Source organism: Myotis nattereri (assembly GCF_964212035.1).
Source record: "Myotis nattereri genome assembly, chromosome: 21".
In the NCBI taxonomy this organism is placed as follows: Eukaryota; Metazoa; Chordata; class Mammalia; order Chiroptera; family Vespertilionidae; genus Myotis; species Myotis nattereri.
In genome coordinates, this window is record NC_138097.1 from 15,886,666 (window position 1) to 15,909,290 (window position 22,625).

The 22,625-nt window shown below is 63.1% G+C and overlaps 1 protein-coding gene across 4 annotated transcripts in view; it reads right to left on the reverse strand.

Annotated features, from left to right (window-relative positions):
- NTRK3 (neurotrophic receptor tyrosine kinase 3) overlaps positions 1-20,376 on the reverse strand; it is a 212,523-nt gene extending 192,147 nt beyond the window's left edge. For all 4 annotated transcript variants that reach the window (XM_081114823.1, XM_081114822.1, XM_081114821.1 and 1 more), the window contains exons 1-2: positions 20,127-20,376; positions 19,745-20,007 (exon numbers count right to left, since the gene is read on the reverse strand). In XM_081114823.1, coding sequence (XP_080970949.1) covers positions 19,745-19,992 — 248 coding nt within the window. In that variant the 5' untranslated portion in view covers positions 19,993-20,007; positions 20,127-20,376. The remainder of the gene's footprint in view (positions 1-19,744; positions 20,008-20,126) is intronic.
- Positions 20,377-22,625: the final 2,249 nt, after the last annotated feature.

The window sequence follows — 22,625 nt, forward strand, 5'->3', positions numbered from 1 at the left end:
TATTCTCTTTGTATTCAGTGAAGTTGTTTTTTGTTGGGTTCGGTTTTGTGTGTTTTTTTTCCATTTAAATGCCAACAAGAAAGAGGGAGTCTTTCACGGGGTGTGTTCAGGGGAGAGGGTGAGGCGAAGGAAAAAAACAGGGAAGGAACCTCAAGATGAAGTGAAAGCGGACCCCCTCAAAGAAACCCCAATGAATCCTGCACCCACGGGGTCTCCAATCTGGGTCTGACAGGGGCTCAAGCAGACGCGGCTTTGCTTCTGGGCGGGGAACTGGGTTGCACCCTCTGCCTGGCCCTACAGAGACTGACAGTCAAGGCCACGGAGGCCCCTCCCCTCGGCCTCCCTCCCCGACCCCAGGATGCTGCAGGGGACCCTGGACCTATTCAGAGAAGGCAGCCCAGCAAGCACAGATGAATGAAGTGTGAGGACATCCTTACAAAACACGTGTTGGCTTCCCACCAGCCTATACCTGCGTCCTGGGTACCAAGCCCTTAAAGGAAGCTCTGTATTTTCTCTTCACTGGCCTGTTGCTCCCCCCGCATCCACCCACCCTCTCCCTCGGCCATGGACTTGCTGACCACTCCCTCGTCCTGGAGGCTGGTCCCCTGGCGGGAGCACTGGCATCCGCCTCGCCTCCTGTCTCCACATGGACACGCCAGGTCCTCCTGGCGCTCAGCCCTTCCTCCTGTCCGCTCAGCTCTGGGCACGGAACTCACAAACCTCCAGGCTGGGGCTTATGCCCAAGGCCAGCCTGGAACTCCAGCCCTGGCCAGGCGGACACTCCCGGATGTCCAAGCCGACCAAACCCAATGTGTGGGGCCAGATGCACCCCCTCCTCGCCTCCCCTGCCCACCCCACCCCCCACTCTGGATCTGCCCAATCTCCTGCAATCACTCCCCTCTCCGGGCTCCTCGCTGGAAGCGCCTCTCAGACTCCCTGGGTGCCCCCTCGGCCCTAACCCTGCCAGTGTGACCTCCGTGCCATCTCCCTCTCCCATGACCTCACCCCCCTGCCCTCCTCCTCACTCTGACCTTCACCCCTCCATCCGGAGACGATGCTCCCCACCCCACGTGCCTACGATCCATCTCCGACTGCCACCAGCTCAGTCATCACGTCACCCCCACTGCCCAGCCTGGGGCCCTGGGACAGGAGGAAAACACCCCATCCCGAGAGCTTAGGCAACTGCATGCCCTCACCCCCGCTTCCTCTCGTCCAGGGTGCCCACCCCCCCATGTCTTCGCTGACTCCCCCCCAGGAAGCCCACAGCACAGGCCCCAGCCCCTGCACGCCCTCAGTGAGCACACACCACGTGCTCATCTGTGGGCCTTTAATGATGCGGGAAGGACCAGGTCCCCGGCTGGTGCCTGACCACCCTGGTCCGCGGCACAGAGCCTGTCCGCCGAGCCCTCCTGGCGGCACAGAGAACCACCCACGACAGCCAGGCAGGGCACCCAGAGCGTGGGTTTCCCCAGCTCCCTGCGGCTGAGTTACTTGTCCATCTCCCACTTGTTGCTATTTCTAGCTTTTCCTTCACAACATACTTATTACTTTTAAAGGCCAATGGAGTTCCTGTAGGTAAAGCTGTCTTCCCAAACCTTCAGAGACTCCAAACCGAGAAAGTCCAGCGGCCTCAGCCCAGCACCAGGCCCTCCCCTCCCAAGGCCGGCCGTCTGTCCCCCCAGGGCCCCTGCCCTGCCCTCCAGGTGCTGGAGCAAGCACTTCCTCTCGGCCTGGCCGCATCTGTCCTCGCTGCACCTCCAGCCTGAAGTGCCCCCTGCCCCTCCCCCATGCAGACCTGTCCCCCAGCTCCCCTAAGCCCAGCCCAGCCCTCTGCACCGTCCTGTACCTGCTGTCACCTCCACCTTCCCCTCTCCGACCCTCCGAAGTGCGGCCCTGCCCATCATGGACAGCCCAGCCGGCCTCCTGTCCTGGTTTAGGACCCGCTCCCAGGCTGCCCCCACCTCTCCCGCCCCTGCCCTTCCCCCAACCCAGAGCAAAAGTTTGACTAAAGCTCAGTGTCTCTGCTTTTATAAATCTCTGCGTTTTAATGATGGCTTCAAGGCTGAGGGGAGAGAGGACCATTAAACTCACTGAATAAGTTAATGGGGCAGAGAGAATCTATCTCGGAGCTACCCCAGGCTATTTTCCTCTGGAGCTAAAGCCTGAATAAGCAAAAAGGAAAAATTAAAGCCGGAGCGCGCACCGCCGATAAATAACCCCGTGTAATCTCCCTGCGCCCGGGACTCCGGCTGCGGGACTACAGCACAGGGTCCGGAACACTCGGCACGGAGCTCCCCTGCCCTCCCTCCCAGCCAGGCAGAGCCATGGCGGCTCCTCTCCGGCTGCGGCCCCCTAGATGTCACGGTGAGAAGCTGGGTCCCACAAACCTTAGCACAGGAAACAGGCATCCCCAGAGGAAGACCCCAAGACCCGCCAACCCCCCCCAACTGTGGAGACCCCTTCCAGACGGCCTCCTGTCCCCTGCTGTCAGCTGCCCACACGCCTGGGGCCCCCTTCCCGCTGCACAAATGGACGACCGATCTACAGCCTGGGGTTTCTCCTGCCTGGACAGCGCCGCCTCTTCAGAAATCTCTCCCCTCGCCCCCCCTTCCTCCTCCTCCTCCTCCTCCCCCTGTTCCTCCTCCTCCTTCTCCCCCTCCTTCCCGCCCCCCACAACTCGCTCCTCCTCCCCGACCTCCCCGCTCCCCTGGGCTCATTTCCCTGCTTCTCCAAGGAGAACCTGGGCCTCCTCTGGACAAACGCGGGCCGTAAGGCAGAGCTCCTGTTGGTAAAGGCTGAGTCCCACTAGACAGGTGTTTACTCTTTAATAGTTAAACATGGTAATTAAATCTCTGAATAAACAGATACACTTTAGCAGGTGGCCCTCCTGAGTCAGAGGTGCTTTCTGCCACCACGCACCTCGGGCCCTGGAGCGGGGGCCAGGCCTCCCTCATGGGCCGCGGACACCAGGCCAGGCAGCCTGGACTTCCGGCCGCGGGGTGATGGACACACCCCGGTCCGACCGCCTGTGCCCTCTGGGCCCCAGGGCTCCCTCCCGGCTCCTGAACGTCAACACGCGCTCCCCATCCGCACGTTCATTCATCCGCGCGTTGGCCCAGCACTGACTTAGCCAGGCACGGGCTGAGCCTGGAAGACAAGGTCAACAGGCCTGACCCCGAGCCCCAACCAGACTCGCAGCGAACTCAGGAGGAGGCAGCTGCCGGGCCTGGTCCCTCCCGGCTTCCGGGCAGAATGAACTCCTTCTGCTCCTCAGAGGTCCTCCTGCTGCCGGTTCCCTTCCTTCTCCCGGAGCAGGGCACCCGCAGGGCCAGCTCGCACTGCCCCACCCTCGTAGCAAGACCAGGAAGTAACCCTGTGAGCCCTAAACTCTCCCCCAGAACCTGAAGGTCGGAAGCTTCCAGAAGCGCACGGTCCGTGGCCCAGCGAGGTCCGGTGCTGACACCCCTACCATCTCGCCAGGAGCCCGGGATGGGAACACAGACTGGAGCCCTGCCTCCCACTGCCTTGCCCGTTGTCCTCGCAGTAAAAGCTTTTCTTTCCTCAAGCCCGTCCCTGGCACTGGCTCCCATGCATGTGGGGGGAGCCCTGTGCTTGCTGGGAGCAGCAGCCTCCCCCGTGTCTGCCCCCGACGTGGCCAACGCCTGCTCACCCTCGGGGACCTGCTCCGAGGCCCCCCCGGGTGAGCGACTCCCAGGAAGCCCCACCGCCGTGTGCACCCATCACTTCAGATGTCAACGGGATCATCTCCTGCTCAGAAGGAAAGCCTCCCGGCCTCCTAGGTCCTCGGGATTGGAGTCCCACCCCCACCCCCCACCCCCCACGGCCTGCAAGGCCTGCTGACCTCTCACCTCTCAACCTCACCACCGCCTTGACACCCCACTCCACCCCCCAAACTCTCCCACCGGCCCCTCCTCAGAGGTGCTGTGTTGCTGGAAACCTCTACCTCCACCCACTGAGGCCAGCCTGAAACTTCACATCTCGCACATCGTGACATCCCCACAGGGAGGAACAGCGCCCCCTGTCTGTGGCTCTGGGGGGCAGGTCCAGGCCGGCTCAGCACAGCCCCAGACTGTGGAGGAATAAGTGGGCGCTGGTCTGGGGCCTCCCTGCACCCGTGTCTGAGCACTCCGCGAGCAGGGGGAGCTGAGGATCCGGGCTGCTGTCTGGCATTCGTCTGTCTGTCCGTCCACTGCACACGGGACGCAGCCCTGAGCCCTGATAGGGGCCGCGTGACCAGGGTGGATGGAGAAGTTGGAGAAAGCAGCCCAGCCCAGGCCAGAGAGCACCTGCCCAGGGCCCCGCCTGACCCCTGCTGGGAGCACCGCCTGCCCCCTGCCCTGATGTCACGGTGCCAGAGAGAACAGGGAGCCCGGGGACCAGGATGTCCTTGGGCTGGGGCCACAGAGGTGCCCTGAGAAGCCAGCGCCTGCTTTCCTGCCTGCTCAGCCCGGCCTGGGCAAGACGCAGCGTCACAGTGGAAACCCCGAGGGCTTTGAGTCAGCCAGTCCCAGCTCTGCCACCTCCCACCCGTGACCTTGGGCAAGTGGCATGGCCCCTGTGCCTCTCAGCTTCCTCCAGCAGGACCCGTGTCTGCACAGGAGGCCGGTGCATGGGCCTACCTCACCCAGGTGCCTCCAGACCAGGCCTGGCGTGCCAACGGGTGCAGCCACTTTGGCAAAAGACCTGGTGGTGTTTTGTAAGGTGAGTTAAGAATGCGTCCCACAGCCCACAGGCCGGCCAAGCAGGTGTGCCCCCGGCACCCACAGTTGGAGGCACTAAAGCCTGAACGAAATTAAGCTCTGATGGACTTCCGCGGGCGTCTGCCCCCGGGAAGTCAGAGAAAGACTCCAATTTCAGCCGACGTGCAAATCATTTCGTCTTCTGATTCTTACGAGCTTAACTGTCTCTCCCCCGGCCCCACCCCCAATATTCCTCAGCCCAGCGCCTGCGAATGGGCCTGCACTGGAGGCAGGGTCTCCACAGAGTGAGGGGTAGAGTGAAGTCAGTGGGGTCGGCCCTGAGTAACATGACTGGTGACTTTGTAAGCACGGACGGACGAGGACACAGACACGCACCGAGGAACGCCCGCGTGAGGAGGGGCAGGAGGCTGCCACCCACAAGCCCAGGGGAGCAGCAGCCAGCCTGGCTCACACCTTGACCTTGGACTTCCGGCCCCCAGAACTGACAGGGACCCACGTCTGCTGTTGAGGCCGCTGTGACTGCGGCTTTTTGTGACGGGAGCCCCTAGCCAACTAACACAATGACTTAATGTGGTTTTTATTTTCTCAATTGCAAATCTGAAGGGTATGATCATCTTTTGATTGCTTAAGGCTAACGTTTCATTTTAGTGGAGAAAAACAAAGGGTTCTATACGAACGCCTTATTTCCCCATCACCTGGCAGGAACGCACAGTTCCACTTTGTCATAAGCTGGGATCTCGCAGAAAAAGAGAGAGAACAGACGCAGATAAAGGCCGGTGCTCCTTCCTGATGGCTGCCCCCCCTCCCCGGGGCGACCGTGAAATTGCTTTGTATCCAGACCACGATTTTATCTTATTACTATATATCTGTGTCCATAAACAATGCATTATATTTGTCACTGTGTTTTTTAAACTACACATATAATATGTCATCCTGAAACTTGCTTTTCCGTTATCAGCACCATGTTTTCAAAATACAGCCGTGTTACTACACAGACTAGTTACACCGTAACTGCCGCACACCCTCCTACCGACCCACCCGATTCCCTGTCCCTTCCTCTCCCGGGGGTGTGAGCTCGTCCCAGCCGCTTGTGCACGTTGCAAAGGGCGTGGGGCCGTGGGCGCTGGAGCCAGCCTGGGTCTGAGCCTGAACCGTGCCCTTCGCACCGTGGCCTGGGGCAAGCCCTTTCGTCGTTTGGACTCAATTTCCTCGTCTGTGAAGTGAGAGCCGCCCGTCCTGGCCTATGACCCAATTAGATGAGACGCTACATAAACTCCCTGGACCACAGTATGTGCTCAGTGAACAGCAGCGCCGTCACTCTGTGCTCCGGAGACTGGGAAGCTAGAACAGTCGTGACACGTGGGCCTGGACAAGAAAGAGCACCTCAGAGGTGGGGCTGGGGTGACAGGGAGGGCCCCGGGGGGCAGAGAGAAGGCCAGGGGGTGGAAGCCCGGCCGGTGTGGCTCAGTGGCTGAGCATCCACCTATGAACCAGGAGGTCAGGGTTCCATTCCCGGTCAGGGCACATGCCCAGGTTGCGAACTCGATTCAGTAGGGGGCGTGCAGGAGGCAGCCGATCCATGATTCTCACTCATCATTGAGGTCTCTATCCCTCCCTCTCCCTTCCTCTCTGAAATCAATGAAACTTTAAAAAGTAATTAATAATAAGAAGACTAAGCGTGGAAAATACCTGGGAAAGTGTCCGTCTGGCTGGGGCAGAGGATTCCCGTGGGGGATGCAGGGCGGCAAGGCTCCGGAGAGAGGCCCACAGCCCGCCAGGGCGGGGACCAGCCTGATGCTAAGGATCTGGTGCCACACACAGCAGGTGGGCAGAACTCCAGAAGCTCTCCCTGGACTGGGGCGCTGACTGCCAGGGACGCGGGTGAGGACAGCCACCGGGAGGGCGCAGGGCGGAGCCCCAAGAGCAGAGACCCCTGATCAGAGTCCAGGCCGCAGCAGCCCTGAGCCAGTGACGGGCAGAGGAGGGCAGGCAGCCCAGCAAGCCCCTGGGATGGGCCACGGCCTGCCCAGGACTGGGGAGGGGGAGGAGGGGGAGGCGGACGCAGGAGGGTGACCAGTCACTTCCGGGCGGACAGGAAAGGACCCGGGACCAGAGTCAGGGAGGGAGGAGGCCACACTTCCCCCACGCGGCTCCCCAGGCCAGGGCACGGCTCTAGGGCGCTGTCCCTGCCAGGCCCAGCAGGCCCACAGCTGGCGGGCAGTCAGGCGCCTGGGCCTGGCCTGCAGCACCCTGTGGAGCCAGTCACCTGGGCATGAGCCTGTCCCCGGCTCCTCTACCCCCACATCACCTCTGGGGTAACTTTCTCCCAGGAACTGGGGGGTGGGGGCTGTGGGGAGCTGGCTGCCCCTCAGCACACCTGGCCTGCCCCTCCTCCCCCCGCCAGGAGGTAGACTCCCACAAGCAGGGACCAGGTGCCAAGAGAAAGGGGCTGGCCTTAGACGTCCCGGAAGTCGAGGGAGAGTTTGTTAGACCTCATCTGTCTGGCTCCCGACGCTCTCCCACCTCCCCCAGACGGGGCCAGCCCCTCGCAGGCTCCCAATAAATACGCCGAGTCCATGCAGAGGCAGAGACGTGACGAGCGCCCCGGGAACACGCTGCTCCTGGCTCGCCGCCCTCCGGCTGCCGGGGCTCCCCTTCCATCAGGGCCTGCCCCCCAGCTTCATGTCCATCAGAAAGGGGCGGAGGGCTTCCCCTCCAATGCTAGGGGGCCTCCGGTGGGCACGGCCAGGCCAATGGGTCAGCCTCTGGCCGGGGCCACCCCCCTGAGAGCAACTCTGCCGTAGTCACTGGGAGGCGGACTGGGGACCGGTACATGCAGACTTTCTGAGTCTCCATATAGAAAAACTGTGCCCTCTCCCCTTCCAGGAAGCCATGTTTCCATATGTAAATACATTTCTCTTTAAACCTCACACTGGATACATTTTCTAAAATCCTGCCCCTGCACCTTGCGGGCGTGGCTCAGTGGTTGAGCATCCGACCTATGAACCAGGAGGTCAGGGTTCGATTCCTGGTCAGAGCTCATGCCCGGGTTGTGGGCTTGATCCCCAGTAGGGGGCGTGCAGGAGGCAGCCGATCCATGATTCTCTCTCATCATGGATGTTTCTCTCTCTTTCCCTCTCCCTTCCTCTCTGAAATCAATTTTTTTTAAAAGCTTCCATTAGAAAAAGTTTCAAAATAAGTAAAATAAATCCTGCCCCTGCTTTCCTGAGGCAGCCTCAGCGTAGGTCCTGTGTGCAGTGGCGCCACCCGGCTTGCCTGTGAGCCCAGGAGGGAGGCCCTGCCTCTCCCTCTCTCAGCTGGTGTCCCAGGACCCAGGGCGGTGCCAGCACATGGCCGGCGCCCCGGGCGAGGGTGAGAGGCCTCGCTGCTCCTCTCCAGGCCCAGCCAGTGCCTCTGCTCATCCTGCCCAATCCTCCAACTGCTGGGATGGGCCTTGCCAGGCACGGAGGCCGGCGGCCAGACACCTGGCACCCACAGCCCAGGTCCAGATGCCGCTCAGCAGCCACCGTGGGCTGAACACGCTGCTCGCCAGGCCCCGCTAGCTGTCTGCTCCGCACTTGGAAGACAGTCCTTTGCAAAATGAGAGACGGGGGCCTCCCCTCCAGCACCTGCCCCAGGAACGGGAGCCAGACATCCCCAAAGGACAGCCGGGAGAGCTCCGGCCATAGGCTCCCTGCCCTGGAAGTCAGGCATGCTTCCACCCGCCCCTTCCGGCCAGGGGCTGAGGGCCCTGCCACCCCTACACTGCCCCCCCTGGCAGCCCCTCAGGGAATACACTATACCCTCCCTGCGCCCTGCCCTCCCAGTCCACATGCTATTTCCCACGTGGCGTCTTGGCGCCACATTGGTTAGGATGACTGCCACTCAAGGGTGGCAGGGCCTCGGAAACCCAATCTGGAGCAAGGCTGGCCCTGATACCGGCCTGGGCCTGAGCCTGAGCCAGCGCATCTGCCCAGACTCCCGGTCTCAGGTGGTTAACGAAGATGCTGCATGAGATGGGGAGCCAGAGACACCCCAACTGCAGCCTCAGGGCCACACCTCCACCGAGGGGGCCCCCCTCTTCTCTGGGCTGCAGCTTCTGTGCAAGGAAGGCCAGAAGCTCTGCAGGCAGGTCTCACTATCCCCACTTCCCACGGATCCCCACACGCAACAAGCACATTGAGCGAAGGCTGTGAAGCGAAGTTGGGCACTCGGGTCCCAGCTGGAGAAGCCCTCCCAGTCAGCCAGCCAACCAGCCCATTTCCCAGATGAACACACTGAAGTTCAGAGGTCTGGAGCCTCTTGGCTGAGGCCCACCTGAGAGATGAGGGACCGAAGTCCCTCGCAAAGAGCAGCATCCCAGGATGCACCACGGGTCTGGCTGTTGGAGGCGGGATAGGGTGGCTTTGGTAAAGTCAGTCGCTTGCATGTGTGTGTTCTGCAGTTACGACCTCAGCCATTGGTCCCGGCAACAAACATCCCAGCGGCCACCATCAATCACACTAAGCCCTCAGGGACTCATCTCTAGCCACTAGCATCTGAAGGAAAGAGGAATTTGATTGACAGAGCCTCTGAAGCCAATATCCCCTGACAGATTCAGTGTCATGTGCCCCAACAATACCCAACAAAGCCCGCCACCCCGCCACCAGGTCTGCATGCACTGCTGTTCTCCATTCCGGCCACTGGGGGTCACTGCTGCCCCCAACGAACCAGAACCATAGAGTGTTTACTGGGGAGGGAAGTGAGCCCATTGGGCCAAGGGGATCCCACAAATATCTCCTGTGCTGTGCCCTAACTTCTTCCAGAAGGAAACAGATGGTCAACCATGGAGTATCCATCACCTTCCGGACTTTCCACTCATCATGTCATTCAATCCCTGCAGCAACATCTCCCAATAACAGCACGCTTTGCGGGTGAAGAAAGTGAGACTAGAGGAACCAAGCAACTGACTCAATGTTCAGAAAAACCAGCAAGGAGCAGGGCAAGGATTGGAACCCAAGTTTGATGCCAAATCCCATGGCTTTTTGCTCCGATGTGACCTCCTTTGAGATAGTAGACTCCGTGCTATGGCTCTGGTGAAATCAGGTTGGCTTGCGATGGCCTTCAGAGAGGCTGGCGTCTGGGCAGAAACCACCTGCTGCTCAATCAAAGGCCCAATCACAATGGGACAGGCCACACAGTACCGCCCTCCCTGCAGAAGGCATGGTCTAGTGCCCTCTTGTGGCTGAATATGGAACTGCAACAAATGGGCGTGGGAGGCTTAGGGGAGGGTGGATGAGACTTAGAAGTGAGCGCTTCCCACTGGATGCCCAGACTCTCTGTCCCCGGGCTGGTCCTGCAGCCCCATCTGTAGCTGCTAGGCTTGGTCAGTCACAGCACCAGAAGGGAATCAGCTAGTGAATGGTGACCAGGGTGACAGCAGTAGAACCACGTGGACAACATCTGTAAGGGGTGGGTGCTACCGAGTTATCCTGCACCGAGATGCCCGGCATCCACACCCCCGGGGCAGAGGGTGGGGAAGGTGGGCAGCAGGTGGATCTGCCTGGGACACTCTGCCACTTGGGACCCAATGAGTCCATCAGTGGGAGCCGTAACTATCTCCCTGTTCTTCCAGCTGATATGTGTCTTTGCTCCTTTGCCGCCTCTTTCAAATACACACCATCTCGGTCCTTCTGCTGGTCCCCTCAGCTTTGGCTCAGGTGCTGGCTCTCTTGGCATAACTGCCCCTAATCCATTCTTCAAGGACCCAGAAATGGCGCTGCCATCGCCTCTGAGAGACGCCCGCCATGGCCCTTGCCACTCTGGCCTCCGTGCACCCACCAGGCCAGGCACCTCCCCCCGTCTCACTGAACTCTGGGAGGATGGACATAGCCCGCCTGACTCTTCAGATGAAGAAACCGAGGCTCAGAGAAGCTAAGTCACTTGCCTAAGCTCACACAGGGGCGGAGCCAGGATTTAAACCGAAGGCTGTTTGGCCAAAGAAACCACTATTATTACCACGACACTGAGCGCGTGCATTCTCATCCAAACCTTACAATAAGCCTGTATGATTCTTTCTCCATTTCTCAGGTGAGAAAGCTGTCCCCAGAAAAGCAGCCAGGGCAGGTTCCCAGCGCGTTAGGAGGACAACTGTGATCTCGAGTTTTATGTAGCAACTGCCAACAGGCAAGGTCATACACGCAAATGACCTCTGGCCCAGCAGGAGGGAAAAGTCAGCTGGGTCCCTGCAGTTTAGGGTGCCTGTCACCGCCCTCAAAAACGCTGCTCAGTGGAGGAGGAGGCAAGAGAAGGGCCTGGGTCGCCCCTCAGGACAGAATTGAGGGCCCTGCCCTCTAAGCTCAACCCCACACAAAGGCAGCAGGCCCCGCCTCCGAGGCTGATAACAGCGCTAGTGGCACTACCAGGCTCATCCGGGAACCACTAGGGCACGGACCAGGTCAACACCTGGAAGTGACTGGGAAGAGCCGCGGGACCCGCAGAGGAAGCAGGCGTGCGTAAGCGGCCAGGCCGGGCCGCCAGCTGACTTGCAGGCACTGTCATGCCCGTCACGGCATCTCTGGGAGCAGACATGGGGTCTGGGGAGGTTAGGAGACAGCACTGTGCTCTCAGGTCTGGGAAATACCAGGACCTGGTGTTTACCGAACAGCTACTCGGTATCCAGTCATTCCCACTTGGCATGGGGGACAGGGGACAGGAGCGGTGAGAGACGCCCCCCCCCTCCGCCGCCCCCCCCCCCCCCCCGCCAGGATATCCAATAGGGCCTGCGGCAGTTTATAGAGCCCGCTTCTTCCAGGACACTGACCCCACAGTGCAACCCTTGGTCCACGTCTCTGAGTCCCCATCAGGACGGGTCCTCCTGGGCGGGAACTGTGGCCCAGTCAGCCCACTCCATTGCTCACGGCCACATCCTGATCCCTCCCGTGCTGCCGAGACAGGAGGTGGGCAGAGAGCGCTCCAGGCCGCCCCCTAGGAGGCTCACGTCTGGGAGACTCACACCCTGGGCTGCAGATGCTGAGGCAGGGCCCGCCCGCTGGGGAGCGCTGACCCTCTGCTCAGCTGGGCCCAGGAGAGGCTCTGAAAGCCAGGCCACCTGCACACACCTCACCAGGCTGGTGTGACACCCCCGCTCCAGCTGGCCAGCCAGCCGCTCTCGTGCGCAGCGCTGCCCTCTGGTGGCCGCCGGGGGTCTGGACCGCCTTGGCAGGCAAGAAGCCAAAGGCTTAGGGCTTGTTTACAAGACCTCAGAGGTGATGTGCGCCCAGCAGACGCACTTGTGTGTGCACACGGCGCAGTTTACAGTGGAGGCAGCGGATTAGCGCTGCGAGTCTACGCTCACTTTCCTCTTTCTCGCTCTTAGCAGGAGGCGGAGCGCTCCTTTCCCGCCGTGGGAGAACCCAAATCCCTCAGCGCTGGAGCAGAGGCGGGGTAGGGGGGGAGACCCACGGCCCCTGGGGAGCCAGGCCCAGTGCCCGTCTGCCTCCTGCCAGAACTCCCCCCACCCGCCCTGGGCCGCGGGTCTCCCCTTCATAAAACTGGGTTTGGCTCCAATTATTTCTGAGCCCCTTTCCAAATCTGATGATTTCTGCTTCAATGCCTTGACTCTCTTCCTCACTCAGAAACACTCCCAGACGTCTAGCAATGGACACAACCGACATGGGCCCAGGCGCATGTCACCTCACTGATCTGAGGATGCCCTGCGCCATCCAGACACCCCCCCCCCCTCAGAAGGGGAAACTGAAGCCAGGGAGGTTCACTGAGGCCCACTCACCCCGCAAGCAGCACCCAAAATGGGGTGAGCCCACTGGTGCCTGCCCCATTTGCTGGGTCCTCGGGCTCTCTCCACGGGGACAGCTCACTCCCGTGATGAGAGCTGGCGGCTTCCATGAGCAAGGAGGGAGGGCAGGGGAGGGGAAGAGATGGGGCCAAGGGGAGGAAAAGCTGCTCAGTGGAGGAGGAGGCAAGAGAAGGGCCTGGAGAATTACCATTGGCCCTTCAGCACTTCACACACCCTCCTGCTCTGCACCGGCGGCAGCCCAGAACCCCAAACTCTACCTGGAGAAGCCACCCAGCCCCCTGCTCTCCCGTCCACCTCTCCATGCTGCTGGCCGGGACCCAGCGCCAGCCTCCTGCATCCCCGCCAGCCTCCACTGGCACCTGGTCTCCTGGGGGCCTGCCCTGCCCTCCGAGGCCAGGATGCCACGGGTTGGTCACGGAGGCCTGGGAAGAGGCTTGGCCGAGACAGGCCTTGGGGGAGGCGACTGTCGGGAACAGGCCAGGAGGAGAGCCCAGAGCCTCCCCCACGGCCGGGAGCCCAGCTGGGACTGCTGGCCAGCTCGGCTTGGCCAACACCTTACCCATCATTATCGCGGCTGCCTCCCCTCCAACCCCAGCCAGGCAGCTCTGACCTAGGGGACTGAACGTCACCCACTGGCCCTTCATGCACCCCCTTTTAATTTACTAAGACAGCACGGCGGTCGTGTATCTGTGAATGTGTGTGTCTGTGTGTACACCACTATACATGACTATGCACAAGGCGATACAGCTTCACGTTAAACGTCAGACTGCTCTGCCGTTCACCGGCTGCATGAAATAAGGCAAACTCCATCTCTGGGCTCGGTGTCCCTGTCTGTAAAACGGGGCTAATAACAGTATCTCTCATAGGGTTGGTGTGATGCCATAACGAGGCATGACCGCTAAAGCGCCTGGAACGGTGTCTGGAACAGAGCAAGTGCTCACAGAGGCAGGTTATCACCAGTGACCGTGCGCTGCCGGCTTCCTCTTTGCGGCATGACACACGCCCGACCTTCAGGGCTCTGCTGGGAGGTGGCTGTGACCGCCCTCACCTTACAGGTCAGGACCAGGGTCCCCAGGAGGAAGGGGTGTGTACAGCTGGGGAGGAGCTGCTGGGGAAACCGCCGTCGGTCTGGGGAAGGAATCCTGAGTCTCCCACCACCCAGCCCCCAGGAAACTTTGGACCGGACGACCCAGGTGGGGACAGCGTGGGGTGGGGAGCAGAGCGGGGGCCGGAGAGGGAGGGCGACGCCCGGCCCGCGGGCTCCAGCCCCGATGTGAGCAGCGCTCCGCGGAGGCTCGCCCAGTGGATTTGTAATTGGCGTGGGCTGCCAGCGCGCATAGTTGCTGCCTCTGGGGACCCTGGATTTGGAAACATCGTCCCAGAGGGAGACACAGTTGTGGGCGAGGCACTGGCTTTGACAAAGAGCCCAGAAGGGGCACCAGAGCAGAGTAGGAGAGGGCAGTGCCCACCCCTGGGAAACAAGGTCTTCTAGCTCGGAGGGGGCGCGGGGGGGGCAGAAAAGCCCCGCCCCTCTCTGGGCCTCTCCTGGGACACGGAACTGCAGCAGTCCCTCCAGCTCTGCATCCTGGCGAGCCCCGCATTCGGGGTAGGTAGGCAGAAATGTGGGGACCCCTGGGGCTTCTCATGCCTCCACTGGGCACCCCCCTTCCACTCTGGCCCCACCGGAGCCCTCGCTCTTGCTGAGCAATCACGGATGAGGGGCCACCCACCTGCCCGGGCCCTGATATCTATGGGTACCAGGGTGGAGGTGGGAAAGGCTCAGGGGGTGACGATGACCTGCCCCGATGGCTCACTGGCCACCACCTCCACTCCGGCCACGCCTGACCCCCTGCCAGCCACTATGCCGGCTCACTGGCCACCACCTCACCTCCGGCCACGCCTGACCCACTGCCAGCCGCTGTGCCGGCTCACTGGCCACCACCTCCACTCCGGCCACGCCTGACCCACTGCCAGCCGCTGCGCCGGCTCACTGACCACCACCTCCACTCCGGCCACGCCTGACCCCCTGCCAGCCGCTGCGCCGGCTCACTGGCCACCACCTCCACTCCGGCCACGCCTGACCCCCTGCCAGCCGCTACGCCGGCTCACTGGCCACCACCTCCACTCCGGCCACGCCTGACCCCCTGCCAGCCGCTGCGCCGGCTCACTGGCCACCACCTCCACTCCGGCCACGCCTGACCCCCTGCCAGCCGCTACGCCGGCTCACTGGCCACCACCTCCACTCCGGCCACGCCTGACCCCCTGCCAGCCGCTGTGCCGGCTCACTGGCCACCACCTCCACTCCGGCCACGCCTGACCCCCTGCCAGCCGCTGCGCCGGCTCACTGGCCACCACCTCCACTCCAGCCACGCCTGACCCCCTGCCAGCCGCTGCGCCGTCCCCACCGCCCTCGCAGGGGCTCTTCCCAGAAGGCTGCCTCGGGAGAAAGGACTTTCCAGGGAACAGCGTCTGCCTTCCTCCCGAGCAGCAGGGGTCCTGCCAGAGAGGGTGGGGGGGGCAGACCAGAGAAGCCCTAAGAGGGGAGGAGACCCGGGACCCTTCTCGGTCTTTCCGTTGGTGGCCACGCAACTCCAGCACCGGACTCCGATGCTGGGCTTTGTTCTATTTGGTGTCGGTAACGTGGGGCTGCTAATCCTGCCTTCGGACCTCCGGCAGCTGTCGCAAGTCAACTCAAGGGCCATAGCTGGGAAGCATGGTAGGCATGAACGCTGGGTGGGCACGGGGGTGACGAATCTGCTACGCAGGGGCCAAACGCAGGGTCCTGAGCAGATGGGCAGACCGGCTGCGAGAAGTGGCCTGGCCCCTGGGGATTAGGGCCTCAGGAACCGGTTGGGAGCAGAGATCCGCTGCGCCACCAGCCTGAGCCCCTCACATCACCTGCTCCCCCTCCCAACTCATCAACCCCCTGGAAACAGAGCCAGGGGGAGCCAGGGGGAGCCAGGGGGAGCCAGGGCCTCCGGGCTGGCCTCTCCCATCGCCACCCATCTCCCTCTCAAGCTCAGACCTTCCCAGCACACAGCGGCACCAAGCTCTTTGATTACGTATTCCTCGGCAATGAAACATTTATCTCGCAACCCCAAAGCACTCATATTTATTAAATCATGGCGTGTGTATCTGCAGTCCATACGTTAAATATTGAACATCCCTTCTCCTAGGCAGGGATGATGTGAAAGAGAAGTTCTGGCACTTTCTTCTCACGCCCAGCCACTGGCTGAGGCTCTGCAGACACCCAGCCCTGAGCTCAGGGGGAATGGGGAGCCGGGAGCTGGGGTCCATGAACGTTCCGGCTCAGAAGGGCGAGTCGTCTCCTGGGGCTCACACAGGTTAGTGAGTGGAGCCAGGGGTGCTGTGTCCCATCCCTTCCCAGAATCCCACTCTGCCACCCCCACTGGAGGCCCGAGGGGCCCCGGAACAAGCCATTCCACGGAGCACAGGCAGCGGGAGATGCCACAGCACCGGCAGGGGCCATCGCGGGAGGGCCACACACGCCCCACGAGCCAGCGGGCTGGGGCCGGCCCATCCCTACAGGCAGGGCAGGCGGAGCATGTGCCAGGGGACGGCACCAGGCCCCTCCCTTCTTCACAGCCACTCAGGCGGCGGGAGGGCAGCAGGCGCCTGGCAGGGCCCTGAGCGCCTCCGGGCTCACAGCACTCAGCCTCGGGTCAGGCGGGTGGTTCTGCCCGGGGCTGTCACGTGCTCGGGGCCCCTGGTGCTGCTGGGCTGAGCCCTCGGCCCTCAGGAGACTGACCCTGGCTTTCGGGGGCGAAGACTCTGGCTCCAGGGAGGCCTCTCCAAGGGAGGCCTGGGGCCCACCCAATCGGGCCTCCAGGCAACATCCCAGGGCCTCTGGGGCCCACACTCCCCAACTTCCATCCTGAAGTCCCTCTTTCCCCGGGCGGTATCCCCGCCCCCTTCCTAAACTCTCCTCAAAGGCCCCCCCAACCCCACCTCAGCCTCCCTCCCTCAGGCCTGCCCCCAATCCTGGGGCTCCTGACTAGGGCCCCACAATGCCGTCTGCGTCCCAGCTCTCAGTGGTAACCTTCAAGGCTGGCTGTGCCCTAGGTCCCTGGAGAGGCTGAGGGTCCAGGCGGCTGTGCTCCGAAGGACCCTCCACCCAACCAGGGCACGGTCCGCGGAGAGGGCGGCCAACACCAGGCACGCTGCAGTGGCTGGGGGGAGGCCCCGCGGGTGACCACTAGCACCAGCCAAGAGCCCGGAAGCCAACCCCAAGAGCACCCAGGCCAGCAGCGCCATCTTCTCCCCCATCTCCCTTCTAGCGGTCTAACGGTGCGCCATTCCCACCCAGCTCCCAGCAGGCCGGCCCAGGAGAGGGCCCAGACAGCCACCTCCAGCCACCACCCTCCTGCCTTTGTGACGTCAGGGCTTGGCTGGGCGCGGCTGCGCGTGGACCCTTCTAGTAAGGTCACCGTGTCAGCGCTCCCCTGGCACAGGGACCGGCCTCCTCAACACCCAGAGGCCAGAAGGGAGGGCAGCTGATTTCCTTCTGATACTCATTGGGGTGGGGGGGCTCCCCATCAGAGGAGCCTCCAATGGGTACACAGGAGCCACACCACACCCCCCGAGAGGAGGGACCACAGCCCCAAGATCAGGAGGGTGGAACATGGAAGGCACAGCATGGAGGGCACCTCCTGTGACACCCAGAGCTCAGGCGGATGGAAGGCTGGGAGACCCCTGGTTCTTCATCTCTGGCAGCACCAGGCTCCTCTCCAGCAAGGCCCCTTCCCTGCCCAGAGGGCTCGCTCTGCCCTAATCCCCTCCTTCCCGCTGCTCCCCAGGGCAGCTCCACAGAGTGGGGTGCCAGGCTCTAGAGCTGGGCAGACAGAGGGCTGAGCCTGGCTCCCCACGGGGCTGGGTGCCCCAGGGAAAGTCACTGGGCCGCCCTGAGCCTCACTCCCCCGGGGGTGGAACAGGGATGGGGACATCGGCTTCCCAGGGTCTGCATGCTCCCCTCCCTCTCCGCCTCCTCTGCCTCTGGGCCTGAAGGCAGGGCCCTTCCCCAGCTTCAGTCAATACCAGCCATAGACATAACAGGGCACTGGGGAGGAGAGGGGTGGGGCAGGGGCCTCGACCCACGACCTCTGACCCACCCCCCCACCCGCCCGTCTTCGGAGCGCCTATGAGAACCCAGCTCCCTGGCTCTTAGGTGTCAGGTGGGTTTCGGGAAAGGAGTGCTGACTGAGTGCAGAGTCCTAGCCCCGAAACAAGGATGGGGACACAGACAGAGGGGCCTCCAATCCACTCCGGCCCCGGCCCCCAGATGCCCTCTGGGGTCCTCCCGTAGCGAAGGGGATGAGAGGCTGCCATCACCAGCCTTCCCAGCATCCCCATCTCGGACCCTCTGCCTAGAAAGACCACGTGAACTCTCCCCAGCGAACTGCGCCCCCAGCCTCATCTTCAGAGCAGCGACAGCTCTATGTGGCTCTCAGGCTCCTACGCGATGGTGGCCGCCCACTGACTTCCCACAGACACACACGGCCGTGGAGCAGGGAACCAGCCGCATGAGCTCCCGGGCTCCCAGGAAACCCTCCCTGGGCACCTGGGGCCCCTGGGCCCCCGCAGCCCCCTGGAAATCCCTAGTTCAGCCCGAGCCCTGGGACCCATTCCCAAGCTCCCCCAGCTCCACTCACACACAGCCCTGAGCGCATGTCCAACTCGGAGTCCCAACCAAATCGCTCAGACCCTCCTGCCTCCCTGGGAAGCTGAGTGCCTGGCCTGCAGGACGGGAGAGGACAGTTGGGTCCGGTCTGTTTTTCCTGCCCCCCCCCCCCTTGCTGTTTATCATGTCCTCTCCAGCCAGCCCGGGCACTGAAGGTGGTGAAGGGCTGAACGGCTCAGCCAAGATATGGGTCAGGCTTGTCTCCTGGGCTGTACACTCCCCTCGAATTGCTGGCTGCGAGAACGCTAGCAGAGACTCCATTAGCCGAGAGGGCTGGCGGGCTTGGGAGAGCGAGGGCTGCAATTCCTCCTGGCTTTGCAGCCCCATCACGCTGGGGCTCAGGCACAAGGAGGGCTGGCGCCAGGGAGAGCAGCGCCAATGGCAGATTCGTCACCCCCCCCCAGCCCCCCAAACGCCTTCTCAGACTCCAGTGCGAACCCTTCCCAGCATCCCACCCACTTCACCAGTCCCCAAGGGGTGGGACCTTGGGAGGAGACAGGCCGGAGCTCCCTCCTGAACCATCCGAGGGCCATCCCCACCCTTCTCCGGTGGCCAGAAGGGAGGGGGTCACCTGGCCGAGGTCAGGGGAAGAAAAGATGGGCAGGCTCCCTGAACCCCAAGTTCCTTCTCCCTGCCCAGGCTTCCCGCCCCTTCCCTGCCAAGGATAAATAACCCGAAAAGAACAGGCCACCGCAGGTCTCCCTTATGGGGGGCAGAACCACGCAAACGCAGGTCAGAGTTCAATTTCCAAATAAACACATCTGCACGATCAGATCAGAACCGCCGGCTGCAAAACAAGCAAGCCCTCGCTTGCCTTCACCATCCTCACTCCCAGTCCCGAGCTGTTCTCCAAGCCCAACAGGGCGAGCTGTGGGCACCCAGATGCAGAGGAGGGGAAGCGGGGAGGGGTCTGGGAATGCCCTAAACGGGGTTGGGGAGGACAGGCAGAAGGCAGGCAAGGGTGGGCGTCCATGACGGCCTGGCCCTGTCCAAGGTCTCCCCCCACCCCCCAGCAGCCAGCTCTCAACTTGTTTACTTGTCAGCGTGTTTTGCTCTTTCCAAAAGGAAACAGTTAAACCTCTTGGCCGGATGGCCGGCAGCCCCTGTCACCTCCCCTCAGCCTCAGCGCCGCTGTCCCTGCCACCACCGCCACCGCTGCCAGGGACTCGAACCTCCTCTACTTTATTCTACTTGAGCGTGGCCAAACTGTTGCTATTTAGTGGGGGGAAAGAACCCGACTGGCACCCTGGAAACCAGCCGCAGCGGGTGGGAGCGGGGGCGGGCTGCCCCCCTCCATCCTCCCTGGCGGGGGTCTTCTCCCGGGAGGCGCACAGGCACCCCGGACCAGCCTGGACAGGGCCAGCCACCTGCATACGCAGCCCGGCGCATCTCCGAGCCAGAGCGAGCCTGGAGCGCGCGGGGGGCGGCGAGCGCAGGGCCGGCCCCAGCCTTGGGCGGCCGAGCTGCGGAGCCAGAGCGAGCCGCGGGCGGCGGGGGAGGCGGCCGGGAGCGGAGCGGCGCCTGACTTACATGGAAGTGATGTTCCTGGAGATGTCCGTGATGTTGACGCTGGCGTTCCCGGTGTTGTTCCCCGAATCCTGCCCTTCCAGGAGGGGGAAGAGGTTCCCATCGTCCGGCCGCCGGCAATTGATCTCCGTCTTGCTGCAGACACAATTCGCCGGGCACGCCAGCACGGAGCCCACATAGTCCAGCCAGACGCTGCCCAGCAAGAAAATCCGCCAGAAACTACACTTGGCTGGGCAGAGAGAGACATCCATCTCCGATCGCTGCTTCTAAAAGAGAGGAGGAGGAGGAGAGGAGAGGGGGTTGGGGTGGGGGCAGTGGGGAGAGCTGGGTGGGGGGGGTAGGAAACAAAGACGGCGAGGGAGGGGGGAGGGGAGGGGGCCTCTGCCTTTGAAACGCCGTGCGATCAGATGCAAAATCCTTCGGCGTCTGAAACCATCGCGCCGCCGCTGCGCTGCCGCCGCCGCTACTGCCGCCGCCGCCGCCGGGTGGGAGCCGCGGGGAGCGCCTAGTGGCTCGGTCTGCCTGGCATGGTGGCCGGCTGGGCGCTCGCGGCTCTCCGGGTCCGGGGGCTCGGGAAGCGAGCCGCGCTCGCCGACTCCGAGACTTTGCAGGGTTGCAACAGACGGTGAGGAGGCAAAAAAAAAAAAAAAAAAAAAGGAAACGGAAAAAAAAATGGTGCTAAAGTCACCAAGTCCCACCTACTGGGCAGAATTAAAACGGACACACCTGCAAGATACACACACTCACACACTCACACAGACACAGCGCCCGGCCGGGGAAGGGGGAGGAGGAGGAGGAGGAGGAGGAGGAGGAGGAGGAGGAGGAGGAGGAGGAGGAGGAGGAGGAGGATGCCGCGAGCTGCCGCAGCCCCGCGGAGGGTTCGCCGCGCCTGCAGAAATGTGCAAGTGCTCCGAGCCTGACGAAACGCACGGGTTCTCGGAGCGTCTTCCTCGGCGCCCTCCCTCTCCCCTCCCTCCTCCCCTCCCCTCCCCACTCGCGGCCTCCTCCCCCGCCCCCCGCCCGGGCTGGGAGCGGCAGGAGAGCGGAATCTCCCCCTCCCTCCCTCCCTCCCTCTCCCCGCCCGTCCTCTCCCCTCCTCCCTCCCCACCCACCCACCCACCCACTCGCCGGCTCGCGTCCGCACCGCCACCCGCAGCCGCGCGCCCGCTCCACGCCTCGCGGCCCGGCGCCCGCTCGGCGCAGCCCCGGGGGCCCGAGACGAAGGGGAAAAGTTGCAGTTGGGATTGCGGGGGTCTGGCCGGGGGAGGAGGAGTTGGCCAGCTGGCTGCGCGATGCGGAAAGGCGCGCTCCTTTCCACTTTTTGGCCCTCGCGCTGCCCGGTTTCGCTGCAATCCCGACCGCGGGAGGAAGGGACGTGAACGCGGCCGAGGTGACCGGGGAGCGCTCCGGAGCCTGGGTGGGGGGCACAGGCTCGCTGGCCGCGACAGGGCGAGCGGGAGCGCAGAGGATGCCCGGGAGAGGCGCCCGGAGCCGGGAGGAGGGCTGCGGACGCGTGGTCCTCCGGCTCAATGACACTCCTTCCCGGGATCGAGAGGCAGAGGCGGGAGCCGGGGCGGCTGGGAGGGGGCGGCGGGGCACGCCCCGTGGGTGCCTCCGTGCCCCCTGCGCCTATGGGCGGTGGGGTGTGCGTTGGGCCTTGGGCAGGCGGGGAGCGAGCGCAGAAAGGGCCGCCCGAGCGCCCAGGTGGCCCGGGCGAGCCCTGCGAGCGAGAGGCAGCGGGGGCAATTGAGATGCAAGGGGCATCGCTGCCAGCGCCAGGCCAGCCCTGCCGGAGGCCGGCTTCTGGGCTGGGCTCTCCTCTGGGGCGCGCTGCTCCGGCTGCGGGGTGAGGGGCGGGCGGGCTGCTTTCCCCGGATTCGGGGTGGGGGTGCAGCACCTCCTTCCTCCCCTCCCACCCAAGCACCCCTTCCTGGTAGGGGCGCAAAGCAGGTGCAGCCGACCTCTGACTGGAGCTCAGGTCCCCACGGCAGAGGAAGGAGTCCCTACTTTCTGTCTCGGTCGGGATTTGATTTGATTTGATTTTTTAAATAAAGCGTCACCATGCCGAGGGTGAGAGCTGTGTGCTGAGAAGCCGGGGCTGGCGGGGAAGGAGAAGAAAGGGTTAGGGAGCCCGGCAGGCAGACACATACAGCATTCATTCAGGGGAGAAGAAAGCGGCCGGCGAGGGCAGGCGAGGAAAGAAGACCCGGAATTCACTGCTTTCAGCCTCTGAAAGGTCCTCCCGCCCCCTGCGGATTCCGATGCAGGTCATGCAACTTGCAGGCGGGATGGGGGAGGGGGCACGCGGTGCCGCCCGCCCAGGCCAGCCACAGCCAGGCCCGGCGCCTGCGAGCGGCACTGTCGCCAAGAGAACTTGGGGGGAAGGAAAGGGAGCGAACGTGCCTATAAAAGGCAGTGTCCCGGCTCCCCCTTGCATTCTGCCTTCCCTTGGCCCCATGAGACTTCTCCCCCAGTTGCCAGTATGGCCTGGTCCCCACACTGGCGTGTTGCCCTCCCACCAGCAGGAGGGGACAGAGAGTGGAGACCTCCTCAGACTCTCAAACCAGTTCCTACTGGCCCTGGGCCAATCCGATCCCCTCAGTCCACTGGGCATCTCCTTGCCTTTGCCAGGGCCACTCTGGGACTGGCTCTGGGATACCTGAGAGTCAGGGAAACTGAGGCACAGCCAAGGCTCTAGCTCAGCCCCTCAGGAGGTGGCAGGTGGCAGGTGGCAGGTGGGACACACAGGGAACCTCTCAGGCCACTCCAGGGAGGTGCCAAGAGGCAGGGAAGGCCAGGTGGACTTTGCCCAGCATCGGGTCTCCAGCCTGGATGCCCAGCACACTTCTTTTGAAAGTGAAAAGTGACTTTTAACATTCCCAGC